The 22,272-nt window shown below is 40.6% G+C and overlaps 1 protein-coding gene across 2 annotated transcripts in view; it reads right to left on the bottom strand.

Moving 5' to 3' along the window:
- Cep112 (centrosomal protein 112) overlaps nucleotides 1–13,912 on the bottom strand; it is a 406,791-nt gene extending 392,879 nt beyond the window's left edge. The window contains exons 1-4 of one of the 2 annotated variants that reach the window (XM_028761273.1): nucleotides 13,752–13,837; nucleotides 5,849–5,956; nucleotides 4,701–4,814; nucleotides 582–772 (exon numbers count right to left, since the gene is read on the bottom strand). In XM_028761273.1, coding sequence (XP_028617106.1) covers nucleotides 582–772; nucleotides 4,701–4,806 — 297 coding nt within the window. In that variant the 5' untranslated portion in view covers nucleotides 4,807–4,814; nucleotides 5,849–5,956; nucleotides 13,752–13,837. Of the gene's footprint in view, nucleotides 1–581; nucleotides 773–4,700; nucleotides 4,815–5,848; nucleotides 5,957–13,751 lie in introns of both variants that reach the window. The other variant, XM_028761272.1, reaches the window with a different exon arrangement.
- Nucleotides 13,913–22,272: the final 8,360 nt, after the last annotated feature.

Genomic DNA, 22,272 nt, shown 5'->3' with positions numbered 1-22,272 from the left:
TATATATATATATATATAGAGAGAGAGAGAGAGAGAGAGAGAGAGAGAGAGAGAGAGAGAGTTAGGTAGATATCATATTCAAAACCCACACATACAAAGAGGCAAATTTATGTTTACAAGGAGCAAGACAGGGACAATTCATCAACCAGCTATAAAATAAGTGCCTTGTAACAAAGAAGGTAATAATTAAAGCAATTATAGAAAACCACTTTTAAATTCTAACTTACTGTTTCAACAGACTAGAAAGGAACTTCTAAAAGTCATTAAACTGATAGTATGTCAAATAATATATGAAAGAATTAATAAGCTAGAATTTACAGAAGTATTTAAAATACTAAGAGTTAAATTTGAAAATTAGGAAGTAATTAAAGTCAGCTTTAAATTTTTTATATAATGGAATGTAAGTGAATAAAATATAACAGAAGAATGTTTGTAGTGAAAATGGGAAAAATGAATGAGAAGAAAAGTTTTAACTTACGTATTATGCAGCACATATAACTCAATATCACTTCCATTCCCAAAGGGATGATAAATCACACTCACTTTTAGAGATGAAAACCATTGTGGTCGATGGTACCTACCATATATGATGGTAATGTTTTCAGCGTTCCTGGCTCAGGGCGGTGTGTAAAAGGGCCTTCAAGTACTCCTCTCCTGAGCATATGCAGTAACAGCTTTGCATACAGGTTTCGATTCTTCCTACCCATGAGTCCTGCACCTGTTCCTGAGGGCTCACACAGCTTTCTGATCCAAAGAGCACACCTCTGCCGTTCTGTAAGAACATAAGAACTATGTGAAAACTAATGTTTCAAATGATAATACATTAGATTATAAAGGCACATATAAGTACCTACTAAAGCAGGGATCAGCCAACTTCTGTAAAGGGCCCAACTATACATAAAGGCTTCAAGCTTTCTAGGCCACGTAATTTCTGGCTTAGCTTACTCTATCCACCTTACCAAGAAAGCATTAGTTAACCATACACAAGCAAATGGCTACATTTCAATAAAACTGTACTACAACAAATAGGTGTGGGCTGGAAAATAGACTGTAGACTGCCAGTCTGGAGCTTAACTTTATTATGCAGTTGGGCAACACAAGTGTGAACACATATTTTCATAAAAATAGACTCCTGTAATCTATTTTTGAAAGTTAATAAAAATCTCTGAATACTATCAAACACGCTTTTAGGTAAAATTTTGTTGTAATTTTGCATTAATAGAATTACTTTCGACATACTGAAAAAGCCATTTCTAACTCCTAACTATACAAACATAGAAAAATAAAGCACAACCTCTGACTACCAAGCAGTATGTATTATCTCCAAAATTAAATCCAAACATTTTATCTTTTAAAGCCAATAATTTCAAGGGATTTGTAGCTGATTTAAGGTTTTCTTTTACTATCTCTAAAATAATTGAGTACTATTTATGTGTAATTTCATGAAATAATTATCCTTTTTAAAAATCTACCTAAAAATGTAGCAGTTTAATCCACATATAATGACCCACTGAGTGTATTATCTTGCTGTAACACAGGATTTATTAACTCTCACAAACACTACTCTGATATTTTTATCAGTCTAACTCAATTTGTGGATTATATATATTATACAAATCACTAATCTTTTGGCTTATAAAGGTCATGTTCATTTATTGTTTTGTCTAAAAAAAGAAGGAAAAAACCACTAAGGCTGGATTTACCACTTTTTATAAGAGGTAGGCCTTTTTTTAAAAGTGTGTATTTTTGCTTTGAAAATTATATGATCATCAAACAAACTTTATGAATATCCAGTGTACTTTATACAAAAAGAAAATACAGAAGTAGAACTGATAATCTTGAGCAAATAGTTGAAAAATATGTGTTTTCTTCATGTCTTACTAAACTGACATCTTCATTATCGTCAATGCACACATACGGTGCAACTTGATTAATGGAGAACTTGGTTCTCTATTTAAAATGGGAGACAAGCCCACTGTCAGACTCAGCTGTCAGACTAGATGAGCTGGTGCACAGTTCTAGTTCTTAAATAGGATATGAGGTCCACATGCTCATTATAAAGTAGTAAAAGAGGGTCATGAATGTTACATATAGACAATGTGTTTGAACCTAATGTTATATTTAAGCAATTCTACATATCTAAAATCTATTTTTAAATGAAGACAAAATATGAGAATGGTTTGATTTGAGATACATTTATAATGGGGAATTCTAATATAAAATTCCTTAATTGGCAGATCCAAGACCAAAAAAAGTCAAATGCAGTAATTATAAAGTTATGGAATCAAAGTAGGTACTCATCAGTGGGAAAAGGAATAAAAATATATTGTGTATATACAGTATGATTTTACTCAGATATAAAAACAAAATTGTGTCATCTATAGGAAAATGAAATGAACTACAGATTATTACATTAAGCAAAACAAGCCAGATTCAGAAAGACAAATATCACATACCTTTTCTCATACACAAAATCTAGACTTATTTTTTTTGTCTTAAATTATTTTTATTAGACATTTTATTTATTTACAATACAGATGTCATCCCCTTTCCCAATTTCCCTTCCCTAGAACCCCCTATCCTATACCCCTACTTCCTTTATGCTTTTATATCATTTTAATTACATGCTTGTATTAAGGTCAGTTCTAGGTTGATGGTCTACCAATACAATAGATGCAAATAGTCAAGGAACAAGCAATACAATAAACACAAATAGTCAAACAAAAAGGAAAGCATTAAACCCAATTACGTGAACACTCCCATGATCACTGTTTCTAAAGGCTTATCAGGATGACCAAAGTATCTGAGCCTACTTCCCTGTCCTAGCCCAAGGTCATTTTTATGTCTGAAGCCTACTTCCTTGTTCTAGCCGAAAATTTAGGCTAGAATCTGACATTAGATTAGAACAAAGAAGCAATTTCAGGTAAGAATCTAAATCTTAGGCTACAACAAAGAAGTAATCTCAGGCAGGAATCTAAATATTAGGCTAGAACAAGGAAGTAAATTCAGACAAAATTTAGACTTAAAAAGAAGAGGCCATGGAACTAAGAAGGGAACAGGAAAAGCAGAAGCAGGGAGGGGAGGGAGGCAAGGGAGGATGATAAAGAGAACAGTCATGGTCAAAATAAATACAATGTTCATAACAGGCATGAGAATGTCATGAAATCCATTATTGTGTTCAACTAAGATGTGGTAATTTTTAAAAGGTAGTGACTATCAGAAGAGGATGTAACTTAGATGTATCATTATTTACTGTTTGAAGTCGTCTTGGTTAGCTCATGTGAAGGAACTTGAAGCCATGAGATGGGAAGAGCGACAGAAGAAAGGAAAGGCTGAGGACCAACAAGTTAGGAAAAGAAGCAGAAGGCACTTCAAGGGAAGGCCAGAGAAGGCTGCAGGCTCCAGAACATGACTGAGCAGACTGCATCATTTCTATGTCACACTGTCTCTCAAGGCAGCTCCTTGTAATGAGTCTACAGTATTAAGTCAGTGCCTCGCTTTGAATATAAGTCCACTCAGATATCTCGTGGGAATGAGAACGTGGAAGAAATAAAAGCCATAGCTTCTTGGTCCCACTCCACACTTCCTATTCAACGCCTACCAAGCCTGAATTTCCCTCACAGTCAATATGACCCTCACAACTTAGAGATCACCTTAAGCCCCTAAATTCTATGAAACTGTCCTTTGATGCCTTAAATGTCTGTAAATCACTATTCTGATACAAAGATTCTCGGTCCAAAAATAGGGAAAATAGGATAGAAATAAGGAATATGACCACAACAAAAGTCATTCATAGTTGATAGTATCAGTTAATCAGTTAGTCAGAGGTTCACAGTGGGTTCATGAAATAGAAGTCATTTCCAAAGGAGGAGGAAGAAGACAGTGAAGAAGCTGAAGTTCCTAATTTTACGATCTCATGCTTTACCTCAGGACATATGATGCATCATCACAATAAGTAAAGCCAAAGACTAGAGGACACCAGCACTCAAGTTTTCTGTATGCTGGATCAGCTCAAAGTAAGCAATCCTACATCAGTGGTAAAAACTACAATTAAGAAACTTTTAAAAAAGGGAATTTCAACTTTAGTTCCATTTTGACAGTTCACTTATACAACAGTAAATCTTAATTGAAGATACTGAGAATCACCATGGAAACACATTCCTGGGTGAGTTTATAAGGATATTTCCAGAACAACTCAACTGAGGAAGACCCATGCTATGGGTGGGCAGGACTACTCCCAGGGCGGGAGGGCCCAGACAGGATAAATAGGGAAAGCAAGCTGAAAGGGCAGTCACTGCTCTCTTCTGCCTGACTGCGGAGTCAGTGTGACCAGTTGGCTCAAGCCCCTGCCAACATGCCCTCCTACCCTGAAGGGCTCTACCCTCAGACTGTGAGCCACAAGTTCTTAAATTGCATCTGACAGGTATTTTGTCATAACAAAGATAAAATAATTAATAGCTAATATAATGGATCAGATTAATAATATTATTTTTAATTTTAAGGATCTAATTTCAGCTAGATATGCTGGCACATGCCTATAATCCAAGTACTCGGAAGGCTGAAGCAGTTAGATTGCCGTATGTTAGAGGATATCCTGGACTACATAGTGAACACCAGTCCAGGCAGGGCTACATAGCTAGAATATCTCAAAAACAAGTAAGAGTCTAGTTTCAAACAAATTTCAAACGAAACAATCTTACCTGACCTGTGGGGTAATTTTAGAACAAAGGGCTTCATATCTACCACGAAGTGATCAAATTCTGCATCTAGCTTCTCCCACTTTTCTTCTTCACTTCCCGTTTCCATAATCCTGTCTGTCAAAGAGTTACAATTAAGCATCAAGTATTTGTATGAGGAAAGCCATGAAACTGTGATTAAAATACATTAAAGAAAATTTGTCAACTAAATACCAGTCCTCCTTAAATTGACTGTTATGCTCAGTGAATTCCAATCAAAACTCAGGCACATTTGTTGTAAAGGCAGACATGCTAATTCTAAAAGGTATGAAAATGTAATAGAATCAGCATAGCAGTAACAATTCTGAAGAGCCAAACAGCTGGAGGGCTCATACCATCTTATTTTTAAATGTTCTATAGTAGTCAAGACACTATGGTACTGCCTAGAGACCAAACAGACCAGGAAAACAGAACAAAGGTCCAAAATGGACCAATACAAATATGGATTTCTGACTTTCAACAAAGGCATAATAAAAGAGAAATGACAATTTTTATAACAAACAATGCTATAACAATGCTATACTATATATGTAAATTAACTCCAAATTAATAGTGGACTTAAGTGTAAACTGTAAAAACTGAAAATAAAGAAAATCCTCTTGACTTTATTAAGGCAAAAATAGAATGATCCACAAAATAAAAAATTGTAACTCATATTGGACTTCATACCATACACATTACACATACCACACGCAGCACACAGCTCACACACCACACACCAAAAAGAAAAAAAGTCCTGCAGGCTTTGATCTGTGAAGACCTATTAAGACACTGAGAAAATAAACTAGAGACTGGTTGGGAATGCATGCAAATCCTGATTCATAAACAACTTCAATCAATAGCACATGAGTGGCTGGAGAGGTAGGTAGGGCTGTGGTTCAGTGCTGTGTGCTGTGAGATCCTGGGTTCAACATCCACCACAGAACAAAATTAGTATTAATAAAGAAAATATTAGTAACTCTCACCACTTAGCCATAAGAATAAGAACATGCAATCAAAATACTGACAAAGGTCATCGATCTGACAACAATCAGTTGTATATTTTAAAAGAGAGTAAATAAAATGAAAATAAATAAATCTGAAGTATCAGAAGTGATGGTTGCACCAACTACCCTGTGGTCACTGCAGATTATATACATGGTTTTAAATACAGTACTGAACACTCCAAACATGTCCAACTTCTATGTGTCAGTTCACATTATATGTTACAACACTGATCCCTCAATTGTGCACATAAAAATATATCCAACCAAAACCATACTACAATACCCCAACACCACACGAGGACAACCAAAATTCAAGTAACCAATGCAAAGTGCAGGTGAGTACAGAGAGCACAGAACTCTTGTGTGTTGCTGGCCAGAGTGAGAAATGACAGGGACACTCTGGAAATAACTTGCTAGTGTCTTTCAAAGCTAGTCATACACTTACCATATAGCCAAGGAAATCTCAAATGAAATGCAAAATCTATAGTCAGTGCAGATGTGGTGCTTATAGGAACTTTTAAGAAAAGTTAACCGTGGAAATAGCCCACAAATTGTAGTATAATTTTGGGTACTAACACAGCAGCAAAGAATGAACACTGATACACAAAACAACATAAATAAACTCCAGGGAAGGAAATGGTTATGTGCTAAGTCCAACTCCATTGCTATGAGATCCTAGGAAAGGGAAAGAAAAAAAAAAAACTTCAGCAGCGAAAAGAGTCAATGGTTCATAGAGGTCATTAGTGAAGGACAGTCTAAATAGAGAGAAATGAGTACCAGAAAAAAAAAAAAAAAACAACTAGGAGTGTTTAACTAACTGTTCTGTACATGAATTGCAGAAGACACTGAGAAATCTGTGCTATAAAAATTCACTGACTGTATACCAAAATCTTAAAATTCTTTAATTCCCTTTAAACTTCTAGCAATATTCTTTGCATATACTAAATATATAATTGAGGTAAAACTGACAACAGCAGAAACAAAATAACTTCTGTTAAAATCTGTCCAGAAGATGCGAGATGACTCAGTTACTAAAAAGCTTACTGCTTAAGCATGGGGACCTGAGTTTGGATAAATAAAATATTAACATAAAATACCCAGGCATGGGCACATGTGCCTGCAATCCTTCTGCAACGGAGGCAGAGATAGGTGGGTTCCTGGAACTCATAGGCCAACCAATCTACCCAATCAACGAACACCACCAGGTTCAGTGAAAGTCCCTATCTCAAAAGATAAGGTAAAAAGAAAATGAAAAATGGCCTCCACACACATGCTCACTCAGACACGCATTTGCGCACGTGCGCGCACACACACATCTAATCCTTACCTGTCACACAAGCATCCAATGCCATTACTCAGAATATTCAGTGCCTGCCTGGGTTACAGTGTGCCCTCAAGGCAAGCCTGGAAATTTTACACAGACTTTTCTCTCCAGACAACAATTAAAAGGTATAGAGAATGCAGTACTTGTCTAACATACTAACATATCTGAAACCAAGGTTCAATCTACAAAACCTCAAAAAAAATTAAACTTACATGTGTGTATGTGTGTGTGTGACAGAGAGAGAGAGAGAGAGAGAGAGAGAACGCATCAGTTCATACCACAAAACTGAAGAAAAAGGGAAAAAAGAAAAAATACATCCATAATATGTCCATTTAAAATGTGAACTACCATGTTAAAGCTATATTTACATAATACATAACACCCAATTTGTTACATATTTAATTTATAAACTATAGACTGGGGGAAAATTCTATTCTACCTTAAAAGCTGTCTTGCTCCACAGCTTAGCCATTCCCTACAATACCATTTTCTAGCATTTATCAATGAACGCACAGTTTATCACCAGTAGCTTCTGAGCGCATCCATCCTGTCTCTTAGATTGACCTTACTTCCCTCACAGCCATGATAGGAACTATAGTCTCACTCTTGCACATCCCTGTGTGCTCTTTCAACCTTTAATGCTGCCTATGAGGGAAAATACTGGCTGAGAGTCTTGCTCCCACATCCCAACTAGTATTCCTCCAACTCCAACCCCCCAAATCACCCTCTTTGGGGTCTCCAATCACCTGGCTACACCACTTGCTTTCCAGTCCCATTACAAACACTTCCATCTGATGTCAGCACCTTATCCCCAAGTGCTCACTTGCACCTCCCTTCTTCCCCTTCCCCAGTCTCCCACCCCCACCTCATTCCCTCAGAGCTGTTCTTTCACTTAGCCATACTGCAAGCCCTTGATTCCCTAATCACTTGTAACTCTCTAACCAAAGAGCAACCAGAGAAAAATGGTAGTGTCTTGGAGTTAGGTAGCTTTCATCCACACTTATGGGAACTTTGAAGAGTTTTTCTCTCAGTCCACAAAGCAACTTTTAAAACTTAACATCCATCTTAAGGCTCCCTAATGAACTGCAACTCTTGTCTCAGTTTAAGGGGAAAAAACTTAATTAATTAAAAATAAATAAATAAATGATAAGAGCCCTAGTAAGATAGATTCCTCTCAGGCCTCTCTAAGAGGACGCATCCTTACAGAAGTGCCTCGCCTCTTTTCCTACAGCCCACACAGCGGTAACTCTTCTTGCTAAGATGGCAGCTCCTCCTCTCATGTATCACCGATTACTGCCTCCTCCTCATTTCACAATCTTTAACTCCACTGGCTCCTTCCCCTCCAAGCCACCTCTCAGTCTAGCCTTCCGCTTTCCAGTCTGCTGGTACTATGCTACTCCAGCTTTGTCCTCCCTGGGAATTACTCTTTCAGCTCTACCTTGTTCTGAAGGCTTTCAGAGTTCCCCTATGGTCCACTGTGGGACTGCGTAAGGGTATTTTGGTTCATGGCTGGGCCTGGGCCTGGAACCCTGAGACTCCAAGGGAGAAACGGCACGTGTTCAGCCATGTCCCCAGAAGCCAGGGTCCTGACATGCAGTCTAGTCTCCATGGACCTACATTGTTTAGTCACGTAGGGCATTACAGCCCCTCCCAAAGTGCACAGGTAGAAGGTGTGACTACAGGCCTCAGGCCCTAGAGATTTACATACTAATGAAGGCCAGAGGGCGGGGCCAATTAAACATTCTTCCCCAGATCCTCCCCTTTCTCCCTCCCTATTTAACTCAAGTCTGCCCTGAGTTTCAGGGGCTACATCCAGATCCATCTATCATCCACCATGAAAACAAACCCTTTTGGAACAAAGGACTTTCTCGAGTCATTGGGGCCTCCACCCGCCAAAGCCTCCAGCCTCTGGAACCTTAGACTTTCTCCTGATTGTGGGGCCCGCCTCGTGGAAAGCCTCTGGGACTCCTCCACTGATGCAGTCTTTTTACCCACAGTCCACTACCTGTTAAATCCAAACAGCTGTCTTCTGTTGGTGTGGTATCAGACATGTCCACAGCACCTTGCCCTCCTTACAACTTACCGCTCCTACAAATGCATCTTTGACTTCAGTGGCTCACTCCCTCCTGCACTGGAGTCATTTCTTCTCCATCTCTCAATGGCTCCTTTCTCCAGCCAACACCAAGTCCAGATTCTGCCTTGGCCTTTCCTCAGTCTCCTTTTAATCTGACTTTCCCCCTTCTCTCTGGGCAATCACAATCAGTCCTAGAACAGCAGGTCCCTCCTTATGTCATTCACCCTTAAATTGTATTGCTAACTCAACTCTCTCTCCTTGCAATTCCAACTCACATTTACAACAGCTTCCTGCAACTATTCCACAATGTCCTGTTTGTTATGAAGTCATATATATCCCAAAGAAAACTCCACAATTGTCCCCATATGCTTGGTGGTATCATTATCTATCTCATCTTCCTTGCTAGACATGTCAAGGTTTCCACTATCTAAACTCTCCATAAAACAACTCAGGGACAATCACCAGGAGGTCCAGCTTCTCTCTTCTCACTATACTCTATCAGATAAAACCCTGAACACCACTGACTTGTACTACTACAATGGCTCCATGGCCTGCCTTCCAACGAACCTTGTCTCTACCTGAGAAAAAAGTGAAGCTTAGCATAAGTATTTCAAACTCTCTCTACTGCCTACTATAGGATACTTTCCAAACTCTGTGTTAGCCATGCAGGTGTCTTCCCATTTAAGCCTACTTCTTACCACAGCTACTCTGCCTGACTAAACAAACCCAACAATGGACACTTTAACTCTCCATTGTCACTACAGTCTTCAAACACTCCAAGCCCTTACCTGACTCTGCTCCTGATGTAAGAGTCTTTACAGACCTGGGACAGGTAAATGCAGCTCAAGTGTCACTGCTAAGTGTAGCTAGTCTACTTACCCTCAGTTAATGCTGCTCTCTTCTTACTGAACATGCTCACATTTACCACACATTTGTCTGTCCTTTACACATGTTCTACATCTGGGGGAGACTCTTGGAAAACAGAGGTCATAACTTACACTTTAGTAAGCACCTCGCATGTTATCAAGTATGTTAGGGCCAATGAGTTGATTGCTGGATGAGCAGATCAATGTTCAATTTTTGTATGACTAATTGCTTTTTTGACAAATTGTTGGGGGTCATACAAGTTTATGTGGGTGCACACATTCATGTGAAATTTTGCGTGTGTTCCTTGATCTCAATCCACATTAATTTTTGAGACAAGGACTCTCACTAAACCCTAGGAGTTAGGGTTAGGGGTTAGGGTTAGGGGTTAAGGTTAGGGCTTGGGTTAGGGTTAGGGTTAAACCTGGAGCTCATCAATTCAGCTAGGCTGTCTGGCCAATGGGAACCAGAAATCTACCTGTCACTAGTGTTACAGGTCCATACTACCACATCTGGTTGTTACTTAAGTGCTGGGGATCCAATCTCAAGTCCACATGCTTGAACAGCAGGCACTCTGCAGATGGAGCCGTCTCCCTGGCCCTAATGATTGGTTTTTCATGCTTCCATTCCAAACACCAAATAGGTCTTACAGAACAGGAATATTACACGTTTCTAATGTCATTTGCCAAAAAATGGCCACCCTACTTTCTGCATATCAGAGAAAGGAACATTTTTCAATTTTAAGACATGGTTAAACTAAACTGTATTCAGGGTTAGGGAGGCAACTTTGTAGCAGAGTACTTACCTAGCATATATGAGGTTCTGGTCTCAATTCTCAGTACTGCATAAATAACTAAATTAATTAATAAACTATTTTTTTCTAAACTAAATAAATCAAGTAACTTGCTTTAAATTAACTTTATGACTAGTTGATCGGTTTGGAGGCGTTGTGTTTGGTTTGTCTCATTTTAAATTTTAAATATAACATATTTGATCATATACTTGGTAAAAGTACAGTATGATGTTATATAAAACACAGTATGCTATCGTACTGGGTATTAGATAACAAAGTTGGAAACAACTATTCAGATGGATAAATAAACCACTGGAAACTGCTAGATGCAAAGCTTTCAGCACAGCTCTGCCCCAGATGCAACTCCAGGCTTGCACACCACACCCCAGCACTCAAATGTCTGCCTAAGCCTGTTGTTTGCTGTGGCCAAAGCAAAAAGATTCCTCATAATCACTAATTCTCAGTAAATCCTTTGACCTTTGTGGAAATGTTAGTGTTTGATATTAGAGGATACTAAAATTCAGCAGTTAAGTGACTCACCAAAATCATAATTTTGCAAATCCCAGATTAAAATTCTGAAATCCCTAGTTCTTACGGCCATTATATCTTGACCACTTAGCCATTTACATGTAAATCAGCAATATCTCCAACAAAAACAAAGTAGTTTGAATAGCAGAAAGGCTATCTGAGTTGCCATCAGGCCATGTAATAACCAAATCAAGGACTCATTCTAAGAACAAAAGTCAGGGAGACAGCTCAGTCAGGAAAGTACTTACTAAAGAACACTTCTTTGGTAACCACCTCAAAAGCTTGGCCAGTGGTGGCGCTGGTAATTCCAGCACCTGAAAAGGCAGACATAGGTGGCTCCCTAAAGTTCCCTGGCCAGTCAGTTAAGCTTAATCAGGGAGCCCAGGTCAAAGTGAGAGACTCTCTTTAAAACAACTTGGACAGTTCCTGAAAATATCTGAGGTCAAGTTGACCTCTGGCCTCCAAATCTGTGTGCATTCCCATACTCACACAAAAATAAAGCCAAAGTGATTCTTAGTGAAGCTAAAAATCTGCTTTTCCTTGTCCCTATTTATTCTCCAACAACAAAAAAATATAAATTAGCATTTCAATGTTTGAAGGAATTCCTGCTACACAAATTATATTGTGCACATAAATTATGTCTAGCTGTTGAAAAGGTTTGTATACTATCCATCAGACTTGGAATTTAAGGAATTAAAATAGAAAAATAAGAGCCAGGCATCGTGGCATACGCCTTTGATTCCAATACTTCAGAGGCAGAAGCAGGTGTATCTGTGAGTTCAAGACCAGTCTGGTCTACATTATGTGAATTCTAGCAGCGCCAGCGCTATGGAAAAAGACCATGTCTCAAAATGTTTTTTAAAAACAAAACTGAAAAATAAGTAAAGCTCTATTTTTGGTTTAGGATTAAATTATTCGTAGTATGCCTTTCACTGATACCAACTACAATGTGAATATTATGTATACAAAAGGAATAAAAAGGAATTCCTCAGAAGAAATAAAAGAAGTTGGGTGGATCTTCTCTTATTTATATTCTGTGTTTATACTGTATTTTATTTAAATCATTCGTCTCTCCCTTTTAAAAAAAAAAATCTGTTTCTTTGCGAACAGCTATGAAATGGGCTAAGACTTTCCTAGGGTGCTTGGCTGCCACAGAAGTCAGAGAAACACAAGCAAGCCACCAATATTAACAAGGTTAAGGAAGAGACACAACTAAGCCAAGAACACACTTCCTATGCATGCACCTTGCCAAGCACAATATATTCCTGGAAGTTGCCTAAAACTCTTTTTGTCCCATCAAATTATATTTTAAATATATTGTGAAGAGTAATACAGAAGCCTTGAAATGCCAACAAATCAACAAGGATTACCCAGATGTGATTTTTGTGGGTTGCAACATTTGGGGGTTTTGGTGGTTTTTTTTTTTTTTTTTCTTTTGGACAGGAGCCTTCCCAAGAAGACACCGGGCGCGGCTATGGGTGTCCTAACTGTATCCCGGCGTGTCTTCCAATGCACATAACTTGATAGGAACGATTTCCATTGTCCTTTACAGGCTTGAAGCAGGGGCTTAACGGCGTGAAGAACCTGTCCCAAATCCAGTAGGCAATGACCGGGACCTGAACACTGCACAAATTATCCTCCTCTCTGCTTTGTTGGACATTGGGGAGGTGGTCATTGTGTAATGCGGTTCACTGGCATTTTGCTTGCCTTTTCTATCTTACTTTCATTTATCTTTAAATAGTAAAGTCAAGTCATAAAAATAACAGCATACTGATGGAGGTGAGGGGGGGATGGGTACTCATGAGGCAGAGGCAGGTGGATCTCTGTAAATTCTAGGCCAGCCAGGTCTACACAGTGAGACCCTGTCTCAAACACAAAACAAAGGTCAGCTGTCCTATTTGCTTGTTCTCTGGATCACTACATACACTGTCCCCCCAAAGGGCCGGGACTCCGGGCTGGGTCCCTGCAAGCTTATGTTCGACAGGACTTTGTCGGAGCCGGCCAACAGTCTGATTCTCCTCCTCTGACTGATCTGACTGGACCTAAGAACTGCAGCGGTCGGTTCCCGGCGGTCACTTCCTCCGCCCGTGTGGGCACCGGGAGCGGCGCCTGCGTGGCCCACCCAGGCCCGGGCCGCTCTCCTACCTGCTCCAGGACACAGACCTCTTCTCACAACCGCAAGCCCCTACCTCAGGGCTCTGGGCCCCGCCATGCCGCCTGCCCAAACTTTCCTGAGCACTTTCCCTGGCCATTGCTCAGCTGCGGACCCCACCGGGGCGCGCGCCACACAGGCCGCAAGCGCGGGTCCCGGGCCTGCGGGCGACACCCCTCCCCGGGCCAACCCGCACGCGCGAGGGTTCCATCCCGCGCAAAATTCCACGCAGAACCTGGGAGTAGGGGGCGGGAGGGGATTACTGATGGGAGAAACAAGAGAGAGAGAGAGAACCTGGCGCCCCAACAAGCAAGCCGTCCACTCGGCCGCCGCCGCCCCGCCGCCACAGCCAAACGGTTTCAAATCCTTGCGGGCCGTCCAGCAAACCGGGGGCGGGACTAGCAAGCTCGCCTGTCCCGCCCCCTCGAGCTGAGGCTGGCATTCAACTCTGTTGCCATGGCGACGCCCCGGGGTTACGTCCGTCACTGCCCCTCATGTCCGAGGGGGCGGGAATTTCCGCCCTTCGGGCAGTTCGCATGCTAGGGGAGGAGACTTCCCACCACACTATTCCCCACCCTCCGGGAAATGGCCGGGGCAAGCAGCTCTGTTGCTATGGTAACTGTCCAGTCCGCTGCGCAGGCGCCGAGGTCATGCTTTCCGCCTAGCCTTCCCTTAGCGGTTGGTTTCCAGGCTTAATCTTCTGTGATCCTTGGACTATACAGCTTCCCGACTTCTTACTGAATAGCTTGTGAGCACTTTAAAGACTGAGGAGAAAGAACAAAAAAAAAAAAACTCAAAAGTGATAGAACTACTGGACAATAATTGGCAGAAAAGCCTGTCTTTTGAACAGACATCACCATTGAGTAAGTCCGAATCAGGCAGAAGTTACCCTTGTTAGCTCACACTCCAGAGGTGAATTATTCAGGACAAGGAGCAGTATGTTTTCATTTGTTCTTTAGAACCATCATAAGTCTGAAAACACTAACCCTGCAAGATCCTGAACTGAAATTAAAAAGCTTTCTGTTTACCTCTCTGTACAGAATAGTACCATCAAGTAGGGGAATAAATGTATTTTTGAGCTTCCCAGAAAGTCTCGTGGACCTCGGGGCTGTCTACCTTGCTGTGTAGTGGTGTTCTTTGATCTTTTACGTTTCTGGAAGCTCTGAACCGGGTGATTTAAAATACCAATAGAAACAAAATTTAAATTGTAAAAACACTCCCTTCAATGAAATTCAGTGTGCCGCTGCTTTTCACCTAAGTTCACAACAGAATTCCTTCTGCAGAATCTTTGCAATGCACTCAGTGTGGTGCCAAACCTCACAGAAGCACAGCTTGAAACATCTTTTCAAGTTTACATAAAGAAAGTAGAGGAGTCGCTTGTTTGCAATTAGTTGTTTTCTGCTTCCAGAAGGCGACCAAGTTCTTTCAAGGTGCACTTTGGAATCCACCTCCCTGGAAGATACAGCAATTGTTCATTGTTTCAGAGGCAATTTGTGCTAAAGAATGCAGAATGTTTTCAAGAAGATTTGGTTTCCAAAAGCATATTTGAACTCACTTGCAGCTGAGCAATGTCCCACAATCCAATCATTTGTACTAACAATCATATTATAAAACCCACATATGCAGAAATGAGACTAGTCAGAGACCACTTGGAAGAGGTGGAGCTTACTGATCAAAGACTACAGATTTCCAAGTAGAAGAAAGAAATTCAAGAGGACTATAACCACCATTCAACGTGACGACTATGGGCAATAACTCTGTATTGTACCTTTTGAAGGGCAATTTTAAATTTATATTTATGTACAGAAAACTTAGCAGTGTACAATTAACCTAGTTCGGTGGCAAGTTCTTTTGTCCTTTGCCTTTTGTGAATCATAGGTTTTGGACCTAGAACATTGTCACCCCAGGAGTAGCAGATCTCCTTGTATCTGTCATTGTAATTGGTCCTGATAGCTTTCACTGAAGACCTCCGCAGAGGGGAGACCCTCACTCAAGTCTCAGAAAGTCGCGACCACCCAGTAATCTGCTCGAGAGACCGTGTACCAGAGCAATAGCGAGGTTTATTAGGGCGTGACAGCTAGCTGCCAGTCAATTCGTATGCCCACGCAGGAGCTGAATTGACCCCGACAGCCAGTTTGAGAGGAGTTTTTAAGGGGAAAAACCACAAACCAAGGAATGGGGAGGGGGGGAGGGGTTGTTGAGGTGGCATAACATAAAAATAGTGGAACATTCCAAAGGAACTCAACCTATGTGAGTCAGGGTCATGTGAAAACTTTCTGTATGCTTATCTTTCTCAAGAATGTGGTCCTGCCCTGTTACTTCGGCCTTGCCCTCTCACTGTGGTTCTCAGCTTGGTTCCACCTGGCTATCTTGCATTCTAGCCAGTTCCCGTAACTAGTCTGTCCACATTCTTAACTTGCTTCATGGCTCGATTTCTCCATGTCTTTATAAAGAAAGCCTAAAGAATATTTTGTATGTCTAAAAAGGATTCTATATACCCAGTATCTATAATTTTTCACTCTACATCACCAGCTTAGCCAGAGTGCTTTTGTCTTATGAGTTAATCTGTGTGCAAACAGCAGTAGTACTCATCTTCCTGTGGACCAGCCACCCTAGCCTCGCCTTCTCTTTTGATGATACCCTAAGGGATCCCCACCTTGTGACACAGGGCAGGCAGAAAGACCATCAGCTGGATGGTATCTACATTGTGTGCAGTCACCAAGAGCAGAGCTTTCTTATTCTCTACCAAGGTAGTGACCTTATTGACTCCTGTTAGAAGGGCAGGTGGTCTCTTAATGGGGACGTTCTTTTGCCAACAGCTTTTTTTTCTCAGTACTGGCTGGCAGCCTTCACTTCTTCTCCTGCTTCGTCTCTGTCCTACACTTGTGGGTAACCTTAAGCAGCTGGGTAGCTGTTTGACAGTCCAGGGCCTCAGAGAACTGGTTAATAGCATGAGCTATTTTGAGTTGCTTATAGAGGATTGGTTTTTGCTGTTGCAGCTGGATATATCGGGGCCATTTGACAAACGGGATCAGGTCTCTTTGGGGCAGGATGTCTTGTCCAATGCTGAGCTTCTTAGGTCTTTTCTCAGAGGATTCGCCACTTTTTTTTTTTTTTTTGATGCCTCCTACTTCACAGTGGTGGGACCAAGGGCCATCTTCTTCCCCTTGACCTTTTTACTTTGACTATCTTGCTTGGCTGGAGGAGAGAGTTGTATATTGTATTCTTGAAAATTCCACTCAGGGTGTATTGCTGTAGAGTTCACTTTGTAAAGTGGATATGTACATAAAGCAATGCGTATGTCAATTTTCTTAGACCACGTTGCATGTATATCTCAAAACATCTCGCGGTACCAATAAATGCACGTGATTTTTAGACATTATAAAATTAAACCACAGAGATATCTCAGTGTGTAACTGAGTGCTTGCTTGGGTGTGAGCACCATAGTTCAGTTCCCCTGCCAGGTGGTTATAGTTCCCACCCATAATTCCAGCACTCAGAAGGTGTAGATAGTATCCCCATAGCAAAATGGCTAATTATACAAGCCATATAGATGAACTCTGGGTTCAAATGAGACAGCCTGCCTCTATGAATAAGGAAGAGAGTGATCAAGAAAACTCCCTATATCAGCCCTCAAGCACACACACGGACACACACACACACACACAAGCATGCATACACACATGCAGTCGCATCACATATTTTCCACAGAGGGGGAGGAACAAAGGAAAAATGTAATTAAGTTCACTCCAGAGAAAATTAGGGAAGGAATTTTACTCCCTCAATATCTACCGTCAAATCTCTCCAAAAATAACTCTTGGAAAATATTAATGTAGACCAGAATTATGATAGCTCATTTTTCTTTTCTTCAGTATTTTGAGGCCAAGGTTTCAAAAACTTCAACGTGAGTTTGTCCAGTCATTCGAAGGAGTGTGAGGGATAAACTCCCTGAAAAATACAAGACTCAAAAGTAAATGTTACAGACTTTGAATCACTGTAGTGGACCATCAATTATTTACACTCTTTATCAAGAATAATCAAGAATTAGCTACAGACAGAAATGGAGTTTTAACTTACTAAGCTAGGAATTTTCAATTGCATCTTTTTTCAGACTCTGTATCCATGCTATTGTAGGTAATCGGGAAAATATTGAGATGCTTAAAGAAGAAAATTAACATAATTTGACCATTAAAAAGTAGCCAGGACTAGCATGTCTACATTTATACATATGTTCAAATCCCCTATGTACTACACAATCATTTTAAAACATGACCTTATTATCCCATCATATGGATATTGCATAATTTGATTAATTTTCTGCCCTAGTTACTAATTCTGATTCTTACAATATTTCAGTAATAAAAAATCCTTGTTGTCGTGTCAGTTGCCAACATGTAAGAGATTTATTTCTCTGGGTGTGGTAGTGTACACCTTTAGTCCCAGCACTTGGGAGGCAGAGGCACTTGGGAAGCACTGTGAGATCTAGGCCAGCCTGGTCTACGAAGAGCCTGTAAAGCCAGGGCTGTTACACAGATAAATCCTGTCTTGAAAGAAAAAAAAAAAACAGAAACAAAAAAGATTTATTTCATATGTGTGGGTACATGTATGTATATGTTTGTGCACATATGTGTGTTAAGTGTGCCGGTCAGGAGTCAATAGCAGGTGCTTTCCTCAATCACTTTCCCCCCTTAGTTTTTGGAAGAGTCTCTCACCAAATCTAGAACTTACAGATTTGAAGAGGTTGTCTGCCCAGCCAGCTTCAAGATGCTGTGTCTGCCCTCCCCCACCCGCCCCATCCTAGGGTTATAAGTCACTGCACCTGGCTTTTATAGAGGAGATTCTGGGGATCAAACATAGGTCCTCCTGCTTTCAGGGCCTGTGCTTTATTGACTAAGTCATCTTTCCAGCCTATGTAAAAGATTTGCAACAGACGTAAGTAAGAAAGCAATGCAGCTTTCCTCCAAAATTACTCATTAAACTTATTTTGCAAATCTGTAAGACATGCAGCAGTCTGAGAGAGTGTTGGAGTCACATTAACAGCTTTTTGGATCTATGCAAATTGTATCTTAAAAAAAAATAGTATTACTTTTTAATTGGCATTTGCTACTCTTTGAAAATGTTAATGTTTCCTATTAGCCCTTTTTAGTTTTCTAGAGTCTGATAGAATGTCTTCTGCTCCCTGTTCACTTTGAGGAATTGGACATGATGTAATGTGGTGGTTGGTATGAGAATGGTCCCATAGGCTCATATGTATGAGTGTGTGGTTCCCAGTTGGAGGACTATTGGGAAGAATTGGGAAGTGTGGCCTTGTTGGAGGAGGTGTGGCCTTGTTGGAGAAGGTGTATCCTTTGGGGTGGGGGTGGGGGAGCTTTGAGGTTTCAAAAGCCCATACTGCCAAGCCCAACCTGCTGCCAGAGGTTCAGGACATAAGGCTCTCAGCTACTGATCCAGCACCATGAGTACCTCTATATCCCTCACCATGATGATGGGGTGCAAACAAGCCCCAAATTAAATGCTTTCTTTCATAGGAGTTGCCTTGGTCACGGTGCCTCTTCACAGCAATAGAACAGTAAGGCAGATTAACAAAGATCTTCACCAGTTTTAAAATTTAGCTATCAGAGGCTCTGTACAGCTTACTTTTATGTAAAGCTGGTCTTTGTACAATGAAATTTTAGTCACAATTCACTATTTACTTTTATATTTTTAGCTTTTCTTAGCAGCATGTACCCCCTACCCTGTCATGTGGGAGGGAGGGGCAGTCAGAGAACAACTTGTGGGAGTCACTTGTTCTGAAGGATCAAACTCAGGTCACAAAGCTTGGCAGCAAACATCTTTATCCACTGAGCTATCTTGCTTGTTCCACCGTTAGCTGTTATTAAAATAGTAGAAGTGAAATCGATCTCAAAGGACCTGGCTATCTGGATGGGAAGCAATTTCTAAATACTAAAAATCATTCCTGTGTTGTTATTCTATGAATGTATCAGAGACAAGTATCAGAACGCCCCCATAACCAGAAAATTCCTTAAACTGGATGGGGAAATGACTCAGAACTTTCTATTTAGAGACCACAAAAGCATAAATTCCACCACAAAGCGGTGAAATTTAAAGAGAGCAGAGAGGAAAAGGTATATTTTCTTTTCCTCATTAATAACAATTGAAAAGATCACTACCTTTAGTACAGTGACTCTAGGCTCCTTAATTTAAACCAGAACTAAGCAATATTCATGATTCCATTCCTGTTCAACCCAATCTCTTGGAGAAACTCATGCTAAGAGTTATTAACAGAAAACTCCTGGCTCCACTTCCGGCCTCCAGAAGTCTTCATTTCACCCAGGGCCAGTGCCAGAACAAAGAGCAACAAGTTAGCAAGGCACTCCAGTCTGCTCCTCACAATGATCTTACCTGCCAACCTGGGGACACCAGGCTGCAAAATCCCTGCTTTCAAGCACAGTTACTTCCAGTAAGTTACAGGGGAGTGGGGGCAAGGGACCAGAACTCAACTAGAAGTACAGCCTCTAGTCAAAGCCCAAAGCTCTGAAGTCTGGGTATCCGGGTTCTGAGGCTCCATCGCGATGTGAGGCAGAAATCCAAGTTACACAACTTCTCTAGCTTCCTTACGGAGCAATTGGTAAGATAAGGATGGTGCGTGCAGAAAATTTTGCTCAGCATCTGACATAAGGTCATTTCAATTTCCCATCTTCCCCAAGCCTTTTGTGAACATTTGGAGAACCCATGTAATGGCTAATCTTGTCTGCTAACTTAACTGTATCTGCAGGCACAAAACCCATGCTCCTGGGCATGCCTGTGGGAGAGATTCTCAAACGGAGTATTTGAAGCAGGAATACCCACCCTACACCTGGAAGAAAGAAACCGCTTTTTATCTGTTTGTCCTCATTCTCAATGGAAAGTTCATCTATTCTGTTACTGAGGCATTCCTTTGCCTGTATTAGAACCAACTTCTTCAGGAGTCCAATGCAGGCTGACCAGCAGCTCTCCAGGGATCCTCTAGGACTCCAGGGGCCATACTGGGACTGCTTAAACCTCCAGCCTCCTGGAGTGAACAACTATCAAATTCTCAGCCTTTCCATCATGAGGCAGCCATTGTTGGACTACCTAGAGGACAGCCTGTAAGTCAGTCTAATGAATCTCATTATGACCAACACCATCACCACCTTCTCATCGTCATCATGGGGAGAGATTTGTAGAGATGCGTGTGTGTGTGTGTATGTATGTGTGTGTGTATATATATATGTATACTATATATATATGTATAATTATATATATATATATATATATATATATATATATATATATATATATTGTTTATAAATTCTGTTTCTTTAGACAACTCTAATACACCCAATAAATTCCACTAGGAGGCAGCAATAACACAGAGAAAAACTTGTTCATAATCTTTCACTTGTGCATGAGCATGTGTGTGTGTGTGTGTGTGTGACTATTTACATGTAGAGGTCAAAGGGCAACTTTATCAGGTGGGTCCCAGGGATCAAGCTCCAGTTATCAGGCTTGCTAGCAAGTACTATTGCCTGCTGTGCCATCTTGCCATCCCAAATAATTTAGTTTTTTAAAGATATTATAACTGGATGGACTTAGCAAGGTCACATGATGAAAGGCATATATGTATATACATATAATTTACTTAGTTAAAATCAAATTTTAAAACTTTTTGAATAGCTTGAAAAAAAAAAAAAGCCCTGCACTTCATACCAGGACAACAAAACTGGTGCCTTAAGGACAAAACTCTACCTGCTGACTGCCTGCAGGGTGTAACTGCAAACTTACCTGAAATACAGAGCCACAGAGGTGCCCTGCTCCAAACTGGCCTATCACTGGGCAGTTAGCTTTTACTGTTAACATGGTACTTCCCAAAAGTATACAGGAAGAGACTCCAAGACAGACTGTCTACACTGGGGTAGCCTGTGTCTGTGTCTGTGGGCACTGTTTCATTTAATTGATGTGGGAGACAGTCCATCATGGCTGACACCCTTTGCCAGGCAGGGGGTCCCTGAACTGGGAAAGAGTAGAGGTATTAAATTGAGTACAAACAAAAAAGGAAAGACGCAGGCGTTCATTTCTCTCCGCTCTTGACTATGGATGTTCTGTTAGGTGACCAGCCAGCCACGTCAAGGTCCCAACACTGTGACTTCCTGGCATGAGTGTGACCTAATACAAATCCTTCTCTCCTAGGCTGCTTTTTTTGTCAGAGTATTTTTTTTTATCACAACAGAAACAAAACCAGAGCACACAACAAAATTAAACAACAAAAAGAATATCACTATAATAGTTTTGTGCTTGAGAAAGGGAAGATGTACTCAGCACTTAGAATGTCTGAATAATTCTAAATGCATTCTTTTGAAGCTATGTATCTAATTGCATGCCATAGGAAAATGTACAAATCAAGTGTTGCCCCTGGTGAAGGGTAGGTTAATGAATATCTTGGGTGTTGCTTTTCTTGAAAAATGCAGGACAATTCTATAAATTAATGTTTTCTCTAGATTGAATCTGAATATTTTACAATTTTATGGATTCTTTGTGAGTTTTACACCATGTACCCCAATCCCACTCATCTCCCCTTCTCTTCCTGTTCTCTGCCCCTGCAACCTCCCTTGCAAAAGAAAACAGAAAACAAAACTAAAATAAACAAGACATTAAAAAAACATTTCCTCTTGGAAGCTATAGTGTGTCACAGTGTGTCACACCATTTGTCGTTTTGTCCATACGTCTTTCCTTGCAAATACTCATTGCAGTGAGTCCTTTGGTCTGGGCTGAGGTCTTGGGCTTCTGCTACACCATC

Source organism: Grammomys surdaster, unplaced genomic scaffold (genome assembly GCF_004785775.1).
Source record: "Grammomys surdaster isolate TR1022 unplaced genomic scaffold, NIH_TR_1.0 126906, whole genome shotgun sequence".
Classification (NCBI taxonomy): Eukaryota; Metazoa; Chordata; class Mammalia; order Rodentia; family Muridae; genus Grammomys; species Grammomys surdaster.
The sequence above is the reverse complement of the archived record's forward strand: the minus strand, read 5'-3'. Positions and strand labels throughout refer to the sequence as shown.